This window comes from Portunus trituberculatus, chromosome 17, assembly GCF_017591435.1.
Source record: "Portunus trituberculatus isolate SZX2019 chromosome 17, ASM1759143v1, whole genome shotgun sequence".
Taxonomy (NCBI): Eukaryota; Metazoa; Arthropoda; class Malacostraca; order Decapoda; family Portunidae; genus Portunus; species Portunus trituberculatus.
In genome coordinates this window covers 21,098,994-21,117,199 of record NC_059271.1, presented here as the reverse complement: position 1 = coordinate 21,117,199, position 18,206 = coordinate 21,098,994, and the positions used below count along the sequence as shown (strand labels likewise).

At 41.0% G+C, this 18,206-nt stretch overlaps 1 protein-coding gene across 8 annotated transcripts in view; it reads right to left on the bottom strand.

Annotated features, from left to right (window-relative positions):
• The window catches only part of LOC123504908 (Kv channel-interacting protein 2-like), a 287,700-nt gene that overhangs the window by 173,160 nt on the left and 96,334 nt on the right, over positions 1-18,206 (bottom strand). For all 8 annotated transcript variants that reach the window (XM_045255820.1, XM_045255818.1, XM_045255819.1 and 5 more), the window contains one exon: positions 127-335. In XM_045255820.1, the coding sequence (XP_045111755.1) occupies positions 127-335 (209 nt within the window). The remainder of the gene's footprint in view (positions 1-126; positions 336-18,206) is intronic.

Here is an 18,206-nt window from a genome sequence, read left to right as displayed (position 1 = left end):
TATATATATATATATATATATATTATTATTATTATTATTATTATTATTATTATTATTATTATTATTATTATTATTAGTAGTAGTAGTAGTAGTAGTAGTAGTAGTAGCAGCAGCATCAACACTCACCTTCCTTGCTAGGCAAGTGGACAGGGGGATGGACAGAGCTCCGCCGCCTGTTCTTATTCCCCCGCCGTGACTCCCTGCGTGAGGTGCGGCGGGAGAGCTGCCTCCTGGGCCCTCCCGCCACACTACTACGCCGCCCCCTTGCCGGCCCCGACATGGAGCCACCCGCCGCGCCGCCCCGACTTCGCTGCCTCACCAACAAGGGAATACCACTGTAAGGAAGGAAAGACGAAGGGTATGAGTTGGATTCTTTTTCTTTCCTGAAGGATAAGCTGACGAAGATCAATGTTTCGATTGTGTGTGTGTGTGTGTGTGTGTGTGTGTGTGTGTGTGTGTGTGTGTGTGTGTGTGTGTAATTCACCTCGGTCGTCTGCTGGTCACCCAGCCCGTCTTCCCCATTACGGATCGAGCTCGGAGCTCATAGACCGATCTTCGGGTAGGACTGAGACCACAACACACTCCACACACCGGGAAAGCGAGGCCACAACCCCTCGAGTTACATCCCGTACCTATTTACTGCTAGGTGAACAGGGGCCACACATTAAGAGGCTTGCCCATTTGCCTCGCCGCGCCGGGATTCGAACCCGGCCCTCTCGATTGTGAGTCGAGCGTGTGTGTGTGTGTGTGTGTGTGTGTGTGTGTGTGTGTGTGTGTGTGTGTGTGTGTGTGTGTGTGTGTGTGTGTGTGTAATAATAATAATAATAATAATAATAATAATAATAATATATGGTTTATTAATTTGGCAGTGCCACAAAAAGTTTACACTGAAAATGTACAGGGGGGGGACATTAAAACAATGAAATGCTTAACCTAACTATGGCTCTAACTTAACCAAGAATTTACTTATTGATTTAATTGATTTATTTATTTATGGCTCGCACCATAGTGGGCACCGCGCTAAGGTGGTACCGGTTCGTGAGCGGTGCTCTTAAGGGCGCCACGCGATTCTGGTGTCGGGTGGCGCGGGCAGGGAGAGGCAGTGTGTGTGTGTGTGTGTTATTGGTTGCTACCAATATTATTACTCCAATTTATGAGCTTGCTTTTATTGCCTTCGTTATTGTTGTTGATATTGTTGTTGTTGTTTTTATTATTCTTGGTGATGATGGTAGTATTCATGATTGTTATAATAGTATCTGATTGTAACGTAGTAGTAGTAGTAGTAGTAGTAGTAGTAGTAGTAGTAGTAGTAGTAGTAGTAGTAGTAGTAGTAGTAGTAGTAGTAGTAGTAGTAGTAGTAGCAGCAATAGTAATAGTAGTTATTGTTCTTACTTAAAAGTGTTTGTGGTGAGTGAAGTAAAACAAAAGTTGCATAAAATGTTAGCATAAGTCATTACGTACTGCATTCTCTCTCTCTCTCTCTCTCTCTCTCTCTCTCTCTCTCTCTCTCCCGGCAGTAACAATTTTCCTCGCAAGTTGCTTTAATATTTCCTTGATACTCCGAAGCGTCCCTCCCAAGCTACTCTTCCCCTTCCCAGCGCCACCTCTTCCATCTGCTGCTGCTGCACCTCCTCCTTCTCCTCCTCCTCCTCCTGCCCCTCCTTCCGCCCCATACCCCGTCTGCCCACCTCGCTCCACCTGTCCACCACTGCTCGCAACACTGGAGTTCTGCTTAACGGTCTGTTTTTCACTATTCTGTCAGTTAGACGATAGTAATCATATTAAGAAAATAAGAATGTTGTTTTATCTTTTTATCCAGGGAGTGTTTGTCAAGGTACTTGTGTAACTGTTGACATTTTTTTCTAGTGTATTTATCATTTTGGCTTCTGCGTCTGCCTCTGTTAATCTACTGTAGCTATATTTACCTATTTATCTGTCTATCTGTCTATGTCTATTTTTCTATTTGATTGTGGGCATTTATCTATCCGTATCTTATTATCCATATATTTTGTCTATCTATCAAGTTATTCATAATCTTTTTATCTGCGTACCTCCTATTTATCCATCAGTCTATCATTCATTCTACTTAATTACCTAACCATGCTAACAATCGCTTTGTTTTAGTGAATTCATCCAAATCACTTCCAATTAACTCGTAAGGCTGTCTTGAGGCAAGACATGAAGAAGATAGATTATTCTCAAGGCAAATACACACAGAGAGAGTATTACTGTTGACTCAGTATCTGCTTATTCTTTATTTCATAGCGGAGGAGCCTTGCGAGACGGGAAGCCTTGTCAGCTGCGAGTCGGCGAAAGGGGTCAATATTTATATCAATGATTCAAACGTCGGAGGTGAGCGACGAAGCTCACCTGAGAAATGCCAACGCTTCGCAGGGACCTTTGAGAGTGCCGTGTGCTTGTGTCATGGTGCAGGGGCAGGGAGGATGGGAAGGAGAGAAGGAGGAAAGGCTGACACTAAACGAGGCTGTAAAATAAATCCAGGTTCGCCATTCTAGACCTTCTCCTGGTGTTTCTAATGAGGCACATAATTCGTAGCTCCTAGTTTTGCTCTGAACCATGTTTTTTTTTTTTTTTTTTTATTTTGTCCGCTATGATCTTGGTTTCGCTTCATTAACCTCACTATTTTGTTATTCATATTTTCTTTCCGCGTTGCTGTGTAGAGAGTAATGTTTTCCAGCGGCATCACTCTTCCCTCCGTGCCTCGCCTCGCCTCCTGACTGGCAGGCTGAAGGTAATGAGGCGAGACGTGACATTCCGAGACTCCGTACTGATTTTCCTAGGTTATCACGCATTCATACAAAAGGAAGTAGCCGGAAGCCAGCTCGCCGTCCTCAAGAAGCAAGCACTCACTTCACTCGCATCCACTGCAAGTTGACATTGACGTTACGGAAAGAGCGTCGGAACTTGGGGAAGATCAGTAAAGAGCACATATCGATTACCAGGTGCAGTACATTCTCTCTTTTTTAAGGTCACTGGTGCGAGATGGATGGATGTTCCCTGGTAGCAAATTATCCTGTTGTATAGTAGTCACTAATAGTAGATTTTTTTTCCAAACATGTTTCTTCATTAATATGTTGATATCTACTTCCACACGTGCGATATGTTATGTTCCTTTCCATATTTATGGTTACTATGGTGCTTGGTTCCTTCACAACACAGAACAATTATCTCCAGGAATGGTAAACAAGGTCTTTCTAAGCATTTCTTTTATCAAGGTGGTGGTGCGTGTCGTTTCATTCACAATATAAACCAGGTATCTCGGGGATTTCACAGCAGATGGTGCTAATCTTCTCTCACAATACACAGGGTGCAAAACAAATACGTCCTTCTAAACATTTCTGCGTGATCAATATGAGCGCGTGTTCCATTCACAGCAACAATTGGTTCAGAGCAGACGGTGTTAGATTCTTTCACAGTACACAACATCTCCACACGTGCAAAACATATACATCTTTCTAAACATTTTCCTTTATCGAGGCGGTGCGTGTCCCATTCACAGGATAGAGCAGGTATTCCCACAGGTGCGGAAAGATGCGTCCTTCACAGTCACCAAGTCCCGAGGCGGAGATGGACTCACGGGTGTATGGGGCGGCGGGGAGGAGGCAGAGGCGGAGGGGTGGGCCACAGTGGGAGCTACAGGGAGGACGTGTGTGAAGGGGTGGTCGACTGCAGGGGCGGCAAAGGAATATGGGGAGAAATGGTGCTGGTGGGGAGTGGCGGCAAGATTGGGGAAGACTGGGAAAACATTTGGCCGCTGGGGACGGAGGGGAGGGAGCTGGGCAGGGGTATTGTGGAGCCCGACAGTGGAGGGAGGACGGAGTGTGTATATGGAGGTGGAGTGGAGGGCCGATGTGGAAGGCGGTGGGGAGACACAGGGGAGGAAGCCTGGGATCGAGTGGGAGTAGAGATTTGAATTGTCGGAGAGATAGTGAAGCCTGTGGAGAAGGCTGAGTGGAGGGAAGGAGACGAGAGGGTTGTGTGCAGACGTCGGCTTGGCGTTGTCGTCGGGGGAAGAGGCGGGGGTGTCTGGGTATGGCTTGGCGTCGGTGGTGACAAGGTGTGAGGGGACACTGTCAACTGCGGGGGATGCGTGGTCTGAGAGGGACTCAGGGAGTGAGAGTGAGGGTGAAGGGGATAGGGGAGGGGAGTGCGGGGGGCCTTGCGGGGCTGCGACATGGGCTACGGTGAAGGGAGAGGGAGGCGAGGAGGATGAGGAAGAGATGTGGGGAGGCGAGCGGTCAGCGAAAGGCATCGGCCAGCACTGCCTCTGCTTGTGTTGCCTCGCCTCGCGTCACCAATGACATTTTACCTTGAATTCGTGGTGAGCAAGGCCGCGCGCACACACACACACACACACACACACACACACACACACACACACACACACACACACACACACACACACACACACACACACACACACACACACACACACACACACACACACACACACACACACACACACACACACGTAAGAGAAATAATGCATACATCACACTCAAAGTAAAGAATCACGTACGGGGACCCATAAATAAAACATCACACATCGGCCCAGTGAAAGGAAGACTACACTTGCACTTCGTTCCTCCATTGTAAAGTTCATCGGTTGCTTTTGGGGTCATCGGCGAGGCAAAGTGTAGGCGAACACGAAGATTAAGGAATCTGGACCACGGCTTTGCTGCAGGTATCTCGTGCTGGGAGGAGGAAATGCAAGGCTACTTCATTCTTTTGATATTCTTTCTTTCTTTATTATGGCCCATTCCTTTTTTTTTTTTATTCTCTTGAAATCCTCCTTCATAGCTGTGAGAAGTAAGAGAATCAAGACTCTCCTAATACGTGAAAAGGCCAAACGTAACAGAGAAGGCTACTTCCTACCTCACCAACCTCTTACATAAACTACGGATAGACAGACCCTCCTCCCATTCCCCGTCTTATGTAATGGTTTAACTCTTCGTACTTCATCCCCTCTGTGGAGAAATGGTTGTTCTACTCCACTTCCTTATTTATTTAACCGTTCAGTGGTGAAGCTAGGACTTGAAGACAAAGGTACAAGATTGGCTAATATCAACCCTCATTCCATGTTTTTCGATCGGGTACAGGAAAATGTTTCGTACTTATCACCTCTACGAAGTAAATGTTACTCTGCTCTGCTTCCTTCTGACTCAGCGAGTGGTGAGTTTAACACTTGAGGAAGAAAGAGAAAGTTAGCGATTATTGACCAGTCTGGAGCAATGAATATATGAGGAATACTGAAATAAAATTCAGGTGACGGTAAACTACGAAGCTTTTTGTCACATTTAATACTTATTCGATGAAGTATTAAGCAGAAGCAATGTGTTACATCAGTTTGGAAACCACGCTTGAATTAGTAAACAGGATTTCGTAAGTTATTGCTGTGGAAGAAAACGAATGAGAAAGGTGAGAGAGAGAAACTGTACAAGAGGAAAGGGTAACATAGCTATTTTTAAAACACTGACTAAGAGAATGCATTGCACTTGGTGAACTAGAACACACGTCACGTCCTAATCAACTCTTAATCAACACATCAAAATAATAAGGGAAGTTGATTGAGAGAAAAGGATGATGTCACTTACCTTTTTCTACTACACAACTACCGTAAATATTATTTTCAACACCACAACTTAATCTGAACAAAAAAATAATTGTAGAGAAAATGGTAATATATATATATATATATATATATATATATATATATATATATATATATATATATATATATATATATATATATATATATATATATATATATATATATATAATACTACCATAATAAACTTGACTTACAAGCCCATATATTACTTATCAATTCATCTCGACTCATTATTATTCCCCGAAGACATAATCAAGTTCCACGTCTCACGAGTGATGAGGTAAGGCAGCTAATAAGTTGCCATAAGGAAGCAGATATCAGCTAGTGTGAGTGATAGTGTGATTTTCCATTATTATATTCATTTTAAGCATTCTATTAATACAAGACGAGACAAACACAAGAAAAAAGGCGAAAACAACAAGAGTAATAGCAACAAAGGAGAGTTGTATAAAAATGAATAAATGAACAGATCAATAAATCCCAAAGCATGAGAAGTGTCCTGACGGTAGATGGCGTGGCTGCTGCCTTGCTATCAACACCTCTACGTTATCATACTCCCTACAGACCACTTATTTTGATCTAAAAATTAATATTGTTTAGTATTTAGTTTGCTTAATTGGTTTATAAAATACCGAAATGATTATGAGGAACTGAAATAATAGTTGAAATGTGTGAGTGAATAAGCAAAGGAGAGTGTGACTGAGTTATTGAATGTCTAAGTTTCAACGATTAAATAAATGGTGGAGATGAATAAATGAATGAAGGTGTGAATGATCATAAGAGTGAAGAACTGAGGCATGAGAATGTAGTGCACCAGTTGGAAGTGTTTGGATTTCTTGCAAAGAGACACAATGCTTCATAATTCATAAAACGTGTAAGGTTGATAATGTCCGTAGGGAGAGAAAAAATCGAAGCCTAAGATTATCTACATAACCTTCAAATATAGCCACTAATGTTATTTACATATTACCTTTCTGCTTTACTATTACTACAGCTGTGTAAATTTCTTTCTTATCAACACAAGTCATTATTCTCACCAAGGGTATAAAGAATCATCAGCGTCTTAGAAAATTATGAAGTAGTGTCTCAGAATTTATCAGGAAGAGGCACGCAGACAGTTTCTTGGCATTTGGTCACAAGGCAGCTCTGTTACTGAGTGAATAACCTTTACAGAGGGTTGGTAAGGCTGGTAGTAAAGAGAAAACTATATAGGGACACACTGACTTACTTAATAGATTTATTTTCCGATTTCTGTAATGTATATTCTTTCATAATCTTAACTCGTGAAAGAGGCTCTCAAGGGAGTACAAATAATAATAATAATAATAATAATAATAATAATAATAATAATAATAATAATAATAATAATAATAATAATAACAAATAAATAAATGAACAAATAAAAATTCCACCCTGATAAGAAGTATAAAAATAAAATTATGTCAAAAGTAAAGGCAAATCTAGTTCTGGTGATGTCCTTACATTGTATGTAAAGGAAACACAGGTGGACAGAGAGAGACAGTCAGACATATACAGAGAGCAAGGCAGACAGACATATAGTGAGAGAGACAGACTAACAGATAGACGGACGGACAAGAAGACAGACAGGTAAATGGATCAATAAAACAAATCCTTAAAGAGAAGAGTTAATTTCATTCCTGAAGGTTATATAAATGTTTAATGAAGGTGACTTTTTATATGAGGCACTGAAATAGACATTATAATCTCTATTCCACTCTGATCCTTTTGTTCTTCTTTGCCTCAAGTCCTTATACAAAACGCAAGGGACATTAATCGTCTTCATCTTACTCTTCCTTCTTTTCCTCTTTATTCTCTTCTCCCTTTCCCTCCCATCATTTCTTATCCTCATTCTCTTTTTATCCTCTTCCTCAATCATTCACTTTATTTTTTCCCTTATTCCACTTTGATGTTTCATTGCTTCCGTCTCTTTTTCTTACCCTTCTTTATCTCTATATATATGTTTACTCACATAATTCCATTTTTCTTATTCTCTGGTTCTCTCCTTGTCATTCTATGTGGCAAAAAATTTAATCAACAAACAACCGGTAATTTGAACTATTATTTACCAACTTGCAACCAATTTCACTTATACACTCAATTATCCTCTCATTCACTATCTCTTGTCTTTGTTCATTCACTTCATCACTCACTCACGCCTTCGCTCATTCAATCACTCATTCATCTCAATCATCTACTCACACACAAAAATTACTCTCACGTTCAATAACTCACTCATATTCATTCAATCACCGACAAATATTCCAAGACGCAAAACAAACTTAGCTCTTTTCATTATTCCCTTAAGTATAATTTGCAAGCATTCCCGTGAGATGGCACAGGAGGTGAGGCGGTGGTAATTGGATCCTTTAAAGGCGGAGTCAGCTGGGGACTGATTTTTATTCTTCCTTCATTTAACCAGGGAGAATTTCATTAAAAGACGTGGTTTCTTAATGGTAGGTACGCAAGCAGCTAGCCCACCGATTAGCAGTAAGCGAGTGAGTCGAGGCCCAGACTGATGCGCCCTGCATTCAAACTGGCAGGCAGGCAGGCAGGTAGGCAAAGATTATTGAAGGGTTAAAATCAGAGCCTACCAAAATGAAGTGGTACGCAAATACAAACATACATAAATGAACTGTCCCTTATCATTACTATTATCATTGTTATTAATACTGTCATTGTTCATCATCATCATCATCCTTTTTATTTTATTTTTATTTTTATCACTATTATTACTATCACTACCATCATGATTATGTCCCCCCACTCTCCTCGTTCCCCTTAATCGTCACTTAACCTCTCCATCTCCAGGTAAGTTCTATTGTTTCATCCTTTTCACTTCTCTATGAGGAGGACGAGCTGCTGCAGAAGGTTTCGCTGAAGTGGAGCTCCCTGGGGCAACACGTACTTTTACCGCCATCTCAGTAACGACTAGCGCTGCCGTGCCGAGAAACCCTTCCGTCTATAGATTGAGGGCATTATGAACATGTACACATCGTCAGCAGTAACAATTTTTCGTCAGCACTTACTTTGTCGGGAACTGAAGGGAAGAGAGGGAGGAGAAAGGCTCATTAGAAAAAGAAAAGAAATGGTTATATAACGTGTACTCACTCTTCACGTTAACTAGAGTAAGTGCTAAGGATAATGCTGCCTCGCTTCTCTTAAGTGCTTGTTACGCGAAACGAGGTCACGCTAACACAGACACACCTTTCAATCGTTACGGGATGACCTGAATTGTGTTAAAAATGACAAGTTATCTCAATGAAGGGTCTCTCTCTCTCTCTCTCTCTCTCTCTCTCTCTCTCTCTCTCTCTCTCTCATGAGCTGGTCTATCTCTGATTCTCTCTTTTAATGTTTCCTTTCTTCCTTATTTCTTTGTCACACACATTTTACCTCTGTTTATCATTCTCTCTCTCTCTCTCTCTCTCTCTCTCTCTCTCTCTCTCTCTCTCTCTCTCTCTCTGTGTGTGTGTGTGTGTGTGTGTGTGTGTGTGTGTGTGTGTGTGTGTGTGTGTGGTATCAAGCGAATAAGACACCAGTGAGTAGTGTCATAAGGGCTGCTGGCGACACTATGGCAGGTGCACTGACCCCAAACTCATGCCCTCACTCAGCTCCCTGTGTACGCCTCTTACTTCACCGCGACGAGGGACGCGAGCAAAGTGGAAATCAAACTTGACTTGCGGCACTTCAATGCTCAAACATACATCTTACACTGCTTATGGTGTTGTTCTATAGAAAATATATAGGACGAGTAAAGGTCAAGTAAGATCCTAAGCCAACTTTAGGTGATTTACAAGTCTTTAACATATTCTGCAATACGCATTCGTCTCGTCAAAGCTTGTCAAGTGAGGTGATGTAAAAGTGATTGAGGGAAACGAAGTAAGTAGACATAAAAGTAAATCATTCTGTTAAAAATGCCTTATATAAAATCATGTAAAATTGTTAAGTATTCCAGGAGAGAAAAACGAAGGCAATGCATGTGAATGGATATCGAAATGAAATATATATTTAAGTTGACTGATAAAATCGTCCACAAAAAAAAAAAAAAAAAGAAAAAGAAAATGTCTTAGAGAAAAAAATAAAATGTGGAAAATCGTTAACTAATTCAGACAAAATAAAACATTCAGCTTGAAAACACGTTGACAAAAAAAAAAAAAAAAAAAAAAAAAAAAAAAATGTAACTGAAATAATATAACAAAAATAATGCTGAAATGAAATACCGTATGAAAAAAAATAGTAATGCAAAAAAAAAAAAAAAAAAAAAAAAAACCTTAACATGTAATTGATTCAATAGACAGAGATAAAGAGAGAGAAAGAGAGAAAAAGGAGAGAAAAAAAAAATCGAAGAATACTGGCCATGATATTTCCCCGGGGCATTGAGTCGCTGCCAATTGTCAAATCCTGATGAGCTGTGTTTCCTATAATTAATTTCCCGAGAGCGTCAACCGCTGAAAAGACGCGGAACAGGAGCACACACTAATCACCTTTTCCTTCCCGTCCCTGGAGAACCGAGACCAGCATCTGATTGTGAGCGGGAGGTGGAGGAGATGGGGGGCGGGGAGAGGAAGGATCCTGCGGCAGAAATCTTGGCTTAATGCCTATGGACTGCAGAAAGGATCATTACCGCCTTCAGTACTGGGACACATTTTTTCCCGCGAGTTTTTTTGCATGATTAGACGATTTTATTGACATTAAGAAGTGTCTATGGGGTCAGAAGATTGATTTCCAGGGTCTTCAATATTTCAACACCCTCCCATAAGTTTCTGAGGCTGTTTAAAATCACCAAATAGTAAGAGGAATGAGTATGGAGACTCAGCATGGTAGTGAAAGGGTTAAAGATAGTACAGAGCCAGCAACAAGCAAGTTACGTAATGGTGCGCGATGTTTGTGTGTTTTGTTTACATGAGACTGTTATGAAATTTTGTTCTTTAAGTGTATGAGCAATGAAAAGTGGATATATTGTAAAAGTCTGGTCAACATTGCACTACTACTACTACTACTACTACTACTACTACTACTACTACTACTACGGTTAACGATACTATTGTCTGTGTATTTTGTTTATGTGAGATTACTATGAATTTTTATTGAGTGTGTAGGAATTTGAATAATAGGTATATTGTAAAACTCTGGTCCACAAACTACTACTACTACTACTACTACTACTACTACGACTACTGCTACTATTACTACTACTACTATTACTACAATTACTACTACTACTACTACAACTGCTACTATCACCACCATTACTATTGCTACTGATACCATTACTACTACTAAAATCTTGGGGAGTTGTACATTTCAGTTTCACATCTTATCAAAGTAAAATTCGATTCAAAAGATGGGAATAGATATGCGATGACCAAATAACAGTGCAAAGAAAAGAAAAAAAAGACAAGTATAATATGGAATTATTAAAGTTATATGCTGCTAGAGTAAAATTAGCGAGGACCGGACGGGTTTCAGTGCGATCCCTTGCTTTCCAGGCAGCATTTCATGTCTCACTGCTAAATGCGTGGGTAGAATAACACGGGGGTGCCCAACAAATGTTTTAATTTCTACTCAGGGAACATGGAACCTAATTGATTTCATTGGATTGTGGGAATTTCAAGACTGGTGCGCTCTTGTTATCCGATGAGCGGAAGAAGAAGAAGAAGAAGAAGAAGAAGAAGAAGAAGAAGAAGAAGAAGAAGAAGAAGAAGAAGAAGAAGAAGAAGAAGAAGAAGAAGAAGAAGAAGAAGAAGAAGAAGAAGAAGAAGAAGAAGAAGAAGAAGAAGAAGAAGAAGAAGAAGAAGAAGAAGAAGAAGAAGAAGAAGAAGAAGAAGAAGAAGAAGAAGAAGAAGAAGAAGAAGAAGAAGAAAGAAGAAAAAAAAAAAAAGAAGAGAGAAGAAGAAGAAGAAAAAGAAGAAGAAGAAAGAAAGAAAGAAAGAAGGAAGAGAAACAAGGAGTTTGGTGCTAGAGAGATCTGACGGCAGGAAAAGTACGAGTTATGGATGCAGTGAAAGAAAACGGACATATATTAGGTATGACTGAAGAAAAAGCGCAGCAGAGCACTAGAGGACCAGGACAGAATGTTGGACAGGGCTGGTGTAAGAGAAGGCGGCAAAAGACGGTAGGGTACAGCAGGTCATGGCAGGGTAACAAGAGAAATAGGAGCATAATTAATAAAGGGAAATGAAAAGACAAAGGGTGGATGAGGCAAAAAAATAAACAAGAGAGCTTTTTTAAGAATCGAGGATGGACTGAAGAAGGGTGGAATATGTTGAGAGATTGGCTGTGTATGTGTATGCTTTAGCTTTCTAGGTATGGTTGAGGAGAGGTTGGGGCAGGAAAGGGAGTGGCACATACGCATTACTGGTATGAGAAAGCTAACACCTTCAGTACCGGGACACACTTTTACCTTGAGATTTGTGTACGATTAGACCATTTTATTGACATTAGGAAGAGTCTATGGAGGTCACAAGATTAATGGCTACAGTCTTCACTTTTTTTAATCCTTCACATAAATTTCTGAAGCTTTATGAAATCATCAAACAGTAAACAGAATGAGAATGGAAACGCGTCATTGTACTGAAGGAGAAAAATGGAAACTGGAGAAAAATGTGGGGACGTGTTAAAATATAGTAGAGTTTAGGAGAGATTGGAGTGGTGCGTGGTGTCGTAGGGTAAGAGAACAGGGTGTGGTGAGGAGTTAAGGTAGTGTAGTGGTCAGTGGGGAGTTGTGGGGTAGTTTAGGAAGGCAATGAGGCAGGATGGGTGGGTCTGACCGGATTATTTACCATTTGCCTCCCCTCCCTTACATATTTCTCCTAACATGACCGCGGAAGGAATGGAATTAAGCCAGGAGGAAGGAAAAAGAAAACAAACCAGGAGAGAGAGAGAGAGAGAGAGAGAGAGAGAGAGAGAGAGAGAAAACATTAAGAAGAATATGACGAGATAAAGAAGAAAAGAGACACGATAAAAAAAGAACTTGAGAGCGAAGAGATGAGGAAGGAAACGAAAATAAACGACGAAAAAAAAGATAGGAGGATGATAAGGAAGAGAAAAACTAGAAAATAAATACCACCAATATAAGAAAGATAATATGAATAATAGTAATGGGGAAGATAAGAGGAAACGCAGATGTTTGGGGTTGAATTTAAATGTAATTAATTCAACTCTCAACACCTATGCTTCCTCTGACCTTCACCTCCAACGTGTCTAAAAGTCTGAGCAGTAATAGTAACATAAAATCATGAAAAAATACAAGACAAAAGAAAAATTCGCCCAACAATCATCATAATTATAACTACAAGTGTCAACATCACATTTCTTCCTCAAATGCTGGAAGGAGACAAGACCACGAGAAGAGCAAACAAGAAAAAAAAGAGAGAAAGAGAAAAAAAAAAAGACAGAAACCAGTAAAGTTACGACTCTTAACAAAAGTAAAAAGCGAAAGATTCAGGCACCGTGGCTGTAATTAATAAATTCGCACACAGGTATGAGAAGAGCGAGTAAAAGAAAATAAACTTTGCAGAAACTCCACAAAGAGACGCGAGGAAGGAGAGAAGCAAAGCCAGCGACCTGAGAAGAGGAGAAGCTGACTCGAGAGGCGAACCAAGAGGCGACGTCACTGGGGCGAATGCAAGTCCCCGGGGGTATGTGGGCGGGACGGAGATTGAGAGCCTTGACGTAGACACCAAGAATGCCAAGAACGTGGGGAAAAAAAAAAAAAGACAAGTTTGATCCTAAGAACGACATGAGAGTTAAAATTAAACACGAGGATTTTCAGAAAGCTGAGAACTAATAATAAGAAAAAAAAGAACAGAGAAAAGACTCGCTATTAAAAAGGAGCAGGTAAGGCAAAGGGATGTCTACAGGATGACTAAGGAAGGCAGTTAGTGGGATAAAAAGAGGGCGGAAAGAGAAATAAAAACACTGCTATTTTTATGATTGTTTGGAGGGAGGGACCAGAAACGGGAGAAGGGAATGGGAGGAGATTATACTAAATGCTTATAGCTGACGGAGAGAGAGAGAGAGAGAGAGAGAGAGAGAGAGAGAGAGAGAGAGAGAGAGAGAGAGAGAGAGAGAGAGAGAGAGAGAGAGAGAGAGAGAGAGAAGAAATAAAAAAAAAAAAAAAAAACTAAATCACAAGTTAAACAAAATAGATGAAGTTGTGAAAACACTAACAAGAAAAACGAGGCTGAATAAAGACCCTGAATAATTAAACCAAGAAACTCGGGAGTGGAAAATAAAAAAAAGGAGAAACGTTAAAAAAAATAAGGGAAGAAAAAAAAAAAAACTTACATGAAGAGGTAAAGGAGAAGGAAAAATACCAAGGCAAAAAAAAAAAAAAAAAAAGGAAAAAATCTGGCAAAAAACTTGAGCCCACCGGATTCTGGCCACGGAATTAGAGGCGAGAGAAACTTTTCAAACAAGTTTCTGATTGGATGAAAGACGCCTTGTTGTACAGCCGATGATGAAAGGAGGAGGGAACCAAAGCAGAGACGATAAGGGAGGCATGTAAACCGCTGGATAAAGGAAACAAAGACGGCAGGGAAGAATGTGACTAGGGGAAGGGTGGATAAAGGAGAAGAACTGAAGAACAGAGGGGATATGTTGATGGACATGCTTAGAGAGGAGAAAATTGTTGTGGAGGCGAAGGAAAACGTAGAAGCAAATTAGGAAGTGGAAGAAAGGGGGAGAGTTAAAAGGCATACAACACTATAGGACTACATCAATACACTACCACCACCACGACCACCACCACCACCACCACCACCAAATACTCATAAGCTTATCCGAGTATTCATGACACGATACACCCTCTCATGACTCAATCCTCACACCTCCCACCCTCCCACATTCCTCTCTTCTCATACCTCTCGTTCCTGACCTATTTATCAACCTTTTTACCTTCCTCCCTTCTTACTTCTTCCCCTCTACCTTTCACCCTCCGTTCCTTTCCTCCCTTGTGCTCCTCCCACCCTTCGCTCCTTTCTCTTCTCCCCGCAAGACACACCCAGCTGTCGGTAAAAGAGTAAAATGGAAGCGGAAAAGATAAAAAAAAAAGTAGAAAAAGCACTAGAAAACCTGATACGCCTTGAAACCTCACACTTGCCAAAAAAGTAAAAATATAAAGCAAAAAAAAAAAAAAAAAAAACTATCCGAGGAAAAAGAGAAAGAAAGATAGCAAAGACCTGGTTTCTTTCTCTGTCTGACTCGTGTTTTTATTTATTTTTTGTAATTGATTATTCCGTTTAACTATTGTTCTCTCTCTCTCTCTCTCTCTCTCTCTCTCTCCCGTGTCATTGTAACTAAAGCAGACCAGACCATATAACACTAAATACTCCACGGGAAAAACAGCAAAACATACAAATATCTGCATAAATGTACATGCATATAACAAAGTCGGGTGGGAAACATGAAGGATAAAGAGAGAGGACTTGAATTTATAGACAGCTGTTACAGAGAAAATACAGGACACGTAAATATAAGATAGACGTTCATAAACATCACAGAAACGGCAGGTAGGAAAAAAACTCTTCTTTTTTTCCTATTTATCCACAACAGATTGTCTTCTTGATTTATCTCATCAATTTGGCAGCTGATCTGGTCTTGGTGGTCGCTCTCCCTCCCTTTGCCTACCTACCATGCCACACTGATCCCCTCCAATGACATTCCCTTTCAACACATCTCCCTTTCTTCCCTCATTTCCTCCCCTACAACATCTAATCCTGGCGTTTATCTTTTCTCTTTACCTACATACTTACTCCATTCTGCCATTTAAACTTCTCACACAAACTTTACCTTCCCTTTCAAGAGGTTTTCCTTTTCCTCTGTCTTTCTTCCACTATAACAGGTACTCATGGCGTTTCCTTCTTTAAACTGCCTTACACTAATACTTCTATCATGTTTATTCCTCTCTGCCACTCGAAACACTCAACAACCTGACCCTCTTCATTTTTTCTCCTGTCTTTTAAAACTTGGCTCTAGAGTTTCCTTCCCCATCTTGCCTTATACAAATATTTATCATCTCTTCACCTCACTCATCTTCAGTCTCTTCTAACAACCTCACCTTCCCTTTCGAGACTCATCCCCTTCTCCTTTCTCTTCGTCTCCCCACACCACCTGCTCATGACATTCCCTTACCTTACCTTCCACTCTACCTTACCTTCCCCTACTCCTCCTCCTCCTCCTCCTTCATTCCCCCCAACCAATTTCTGGCACCCAATATCCTCCCCCTAACCTGCAACCCCCTGCAATCATATCCCCACCAACTTCCCCACCCCATGTCTCCCCAGTCTCCCTTTAGTCTCCTGCCATGTTCTGCTCTCCTTTCCTCCACACCCCTTTCTTTCTTCCCATTGTGAGACGTAGAAGTAAGATGTGGCGTGTCGTGGAAGTAATGCAGTGGTGTTTGTTGCGAGACAGAGAAAACAATGGGAAAAACAGAGAAATATAGGTTAATAAAAGAAAGGAGAGATGAATTGTAAGAGATAAAAGATTATAGGAGAAAGCATAAGTTAGCATGATATGACTGTCATGATACACTGACATAAAAAAAAGTGAAAAAGAAAGAGGAGGAAAATAAACATGTGAGATTGTAAGGTTCTGAAGAAGGAAAGGATAGAAGGTAAGGGGAGGAATAGAGGAGAAAAGAGTCAAGGGAGAAGGTGGGATGGGATTAAGAAAAAGGAGAGAGAGAGAGAAGTGGAGAAGTAAGAAAGGTAGCTTGAGAAAAAAAAAAAAAAAAAACTCGGGGTAATTGACCCTAAAAAGGATCGAGGCGCCCTCTACCTGGCCACGTTTCATTGACCCAGACACACACACACACACACACACACACACACACACACACACACACACACACACACACACACACACACGTGACTGTAATATGAAAGTTGTTGAAATATACACACAAGAGCTAATGCGCACACGTTCCACACATACAAATACACGCACACACACACACACACACACACACACACACACACACACACACACACACACACACACACACGAATTTACTCGAGGACACGTACAAAGGATATTATTTACGAACACGTCTCGACACCACCAGTAGTACACCACCTACCTGGGACTTGTTGCTTCAGGTGAGTCGAGCTGTAGTGTTCATTGTTTATACTAATTGTAGCCACACTTTTCCTCTCCACCACGCCATAACTGTACCCTGACACACTTACCAATACAGTGACACAAAAAAACACGCCCATGCTGTATTTATTTTGAATTTCACACCTTTCACACCTTACCACATTTTCAACACGCCAGCATGTTCTTTTCAAACTCTATTCTATTTCTTCAAACCACACCTCGCCTGTAAAAAATATGTATTCTACTTTATACTAACATACTACCTGCCCTTCCCTAATAAACAAGCTGTCGCCAACACACTCTATTTTTTTTTTCCTCTAAACAGACTTCTCCCCAACACACTGTCTTATTTCCCAACATGCGAGCTGTTCCCAACACACTCTATCTTTCTTTCCCCCAAACAGACCCTCGATTTCTCCCCAACACACTGTCTGCTCTTTCCCAACACACGAGCTGTCCCTTACACACACACACACACACACACACACACACACACACACACACACACACACACACACACACACACACACACACACACATTATATCTTCCACACCAATTCATGACTCCTGCCCCTCACACCATCTGTCCCAATAAAAAACTTCCCACCTGCATTGACACATCCCAACTGCACGTACCTTCACAACGAATTCCACCTGCCAATTAACACCCTCACCTGTCCACCAACACACCACACCTGCTCCTACCACGTCTTGCCTGCTGCTCCCTAACCCACTTCGTGCATCTGCCCCATAAAGCCGCCACCATCACTACCATCTCCTCCCATCCCCTCCACCACCACCATCACCACTCCCATTACCACAACACGCGACTGCAAAGGGTAAACCAACTCGGATGCTTATTTACTTAATTTCTCTTTCTCTTTTTCTTTGAATTTTCGTGGGGAATTCAGGCACTTAAAATGTCTTCTATTTGCCAGTTTCAATGTATCATCTGTGTGTGTGTGTGTGTGTGTGTGTGTGTGTGTGTGTGTGTGTGTGTGTGTGTGTGTGTGTGTGTGTGTGTGTGTGTGTGTGTGTGTGTGTGTGTGTGTGTGTGTGTGTGTGTGTGTGTGTGTGTGTGACGTGAAATGTAATTGCACAAGCGATATTACTGGATTTGCTGTGTATACCAATGGGCAATTCCAAAATAACTACACCACAGAAAAAAGAGTCATACGATAAATGTCATTAAAAAAGTCACAAAATGGCAAATACCACGTCAAATTTTAGACCAGAAAAAAATGGCATATAAAAAACAATACTATGTTTAAAGTCTCTCATGTGCTTAAAACGTTCACTAAACCACACATGAACTTGACAAGAAGCTATAGCAGTTAACCCCTTCAGTACCATGACGCGTTTCTATATTCATTCTGGTTAATATTTGGTGATTTTATATAGCTTCAGAAACTCATGTGGGAATTAAAATTGTGAAGACTGTGGCCATTAATCT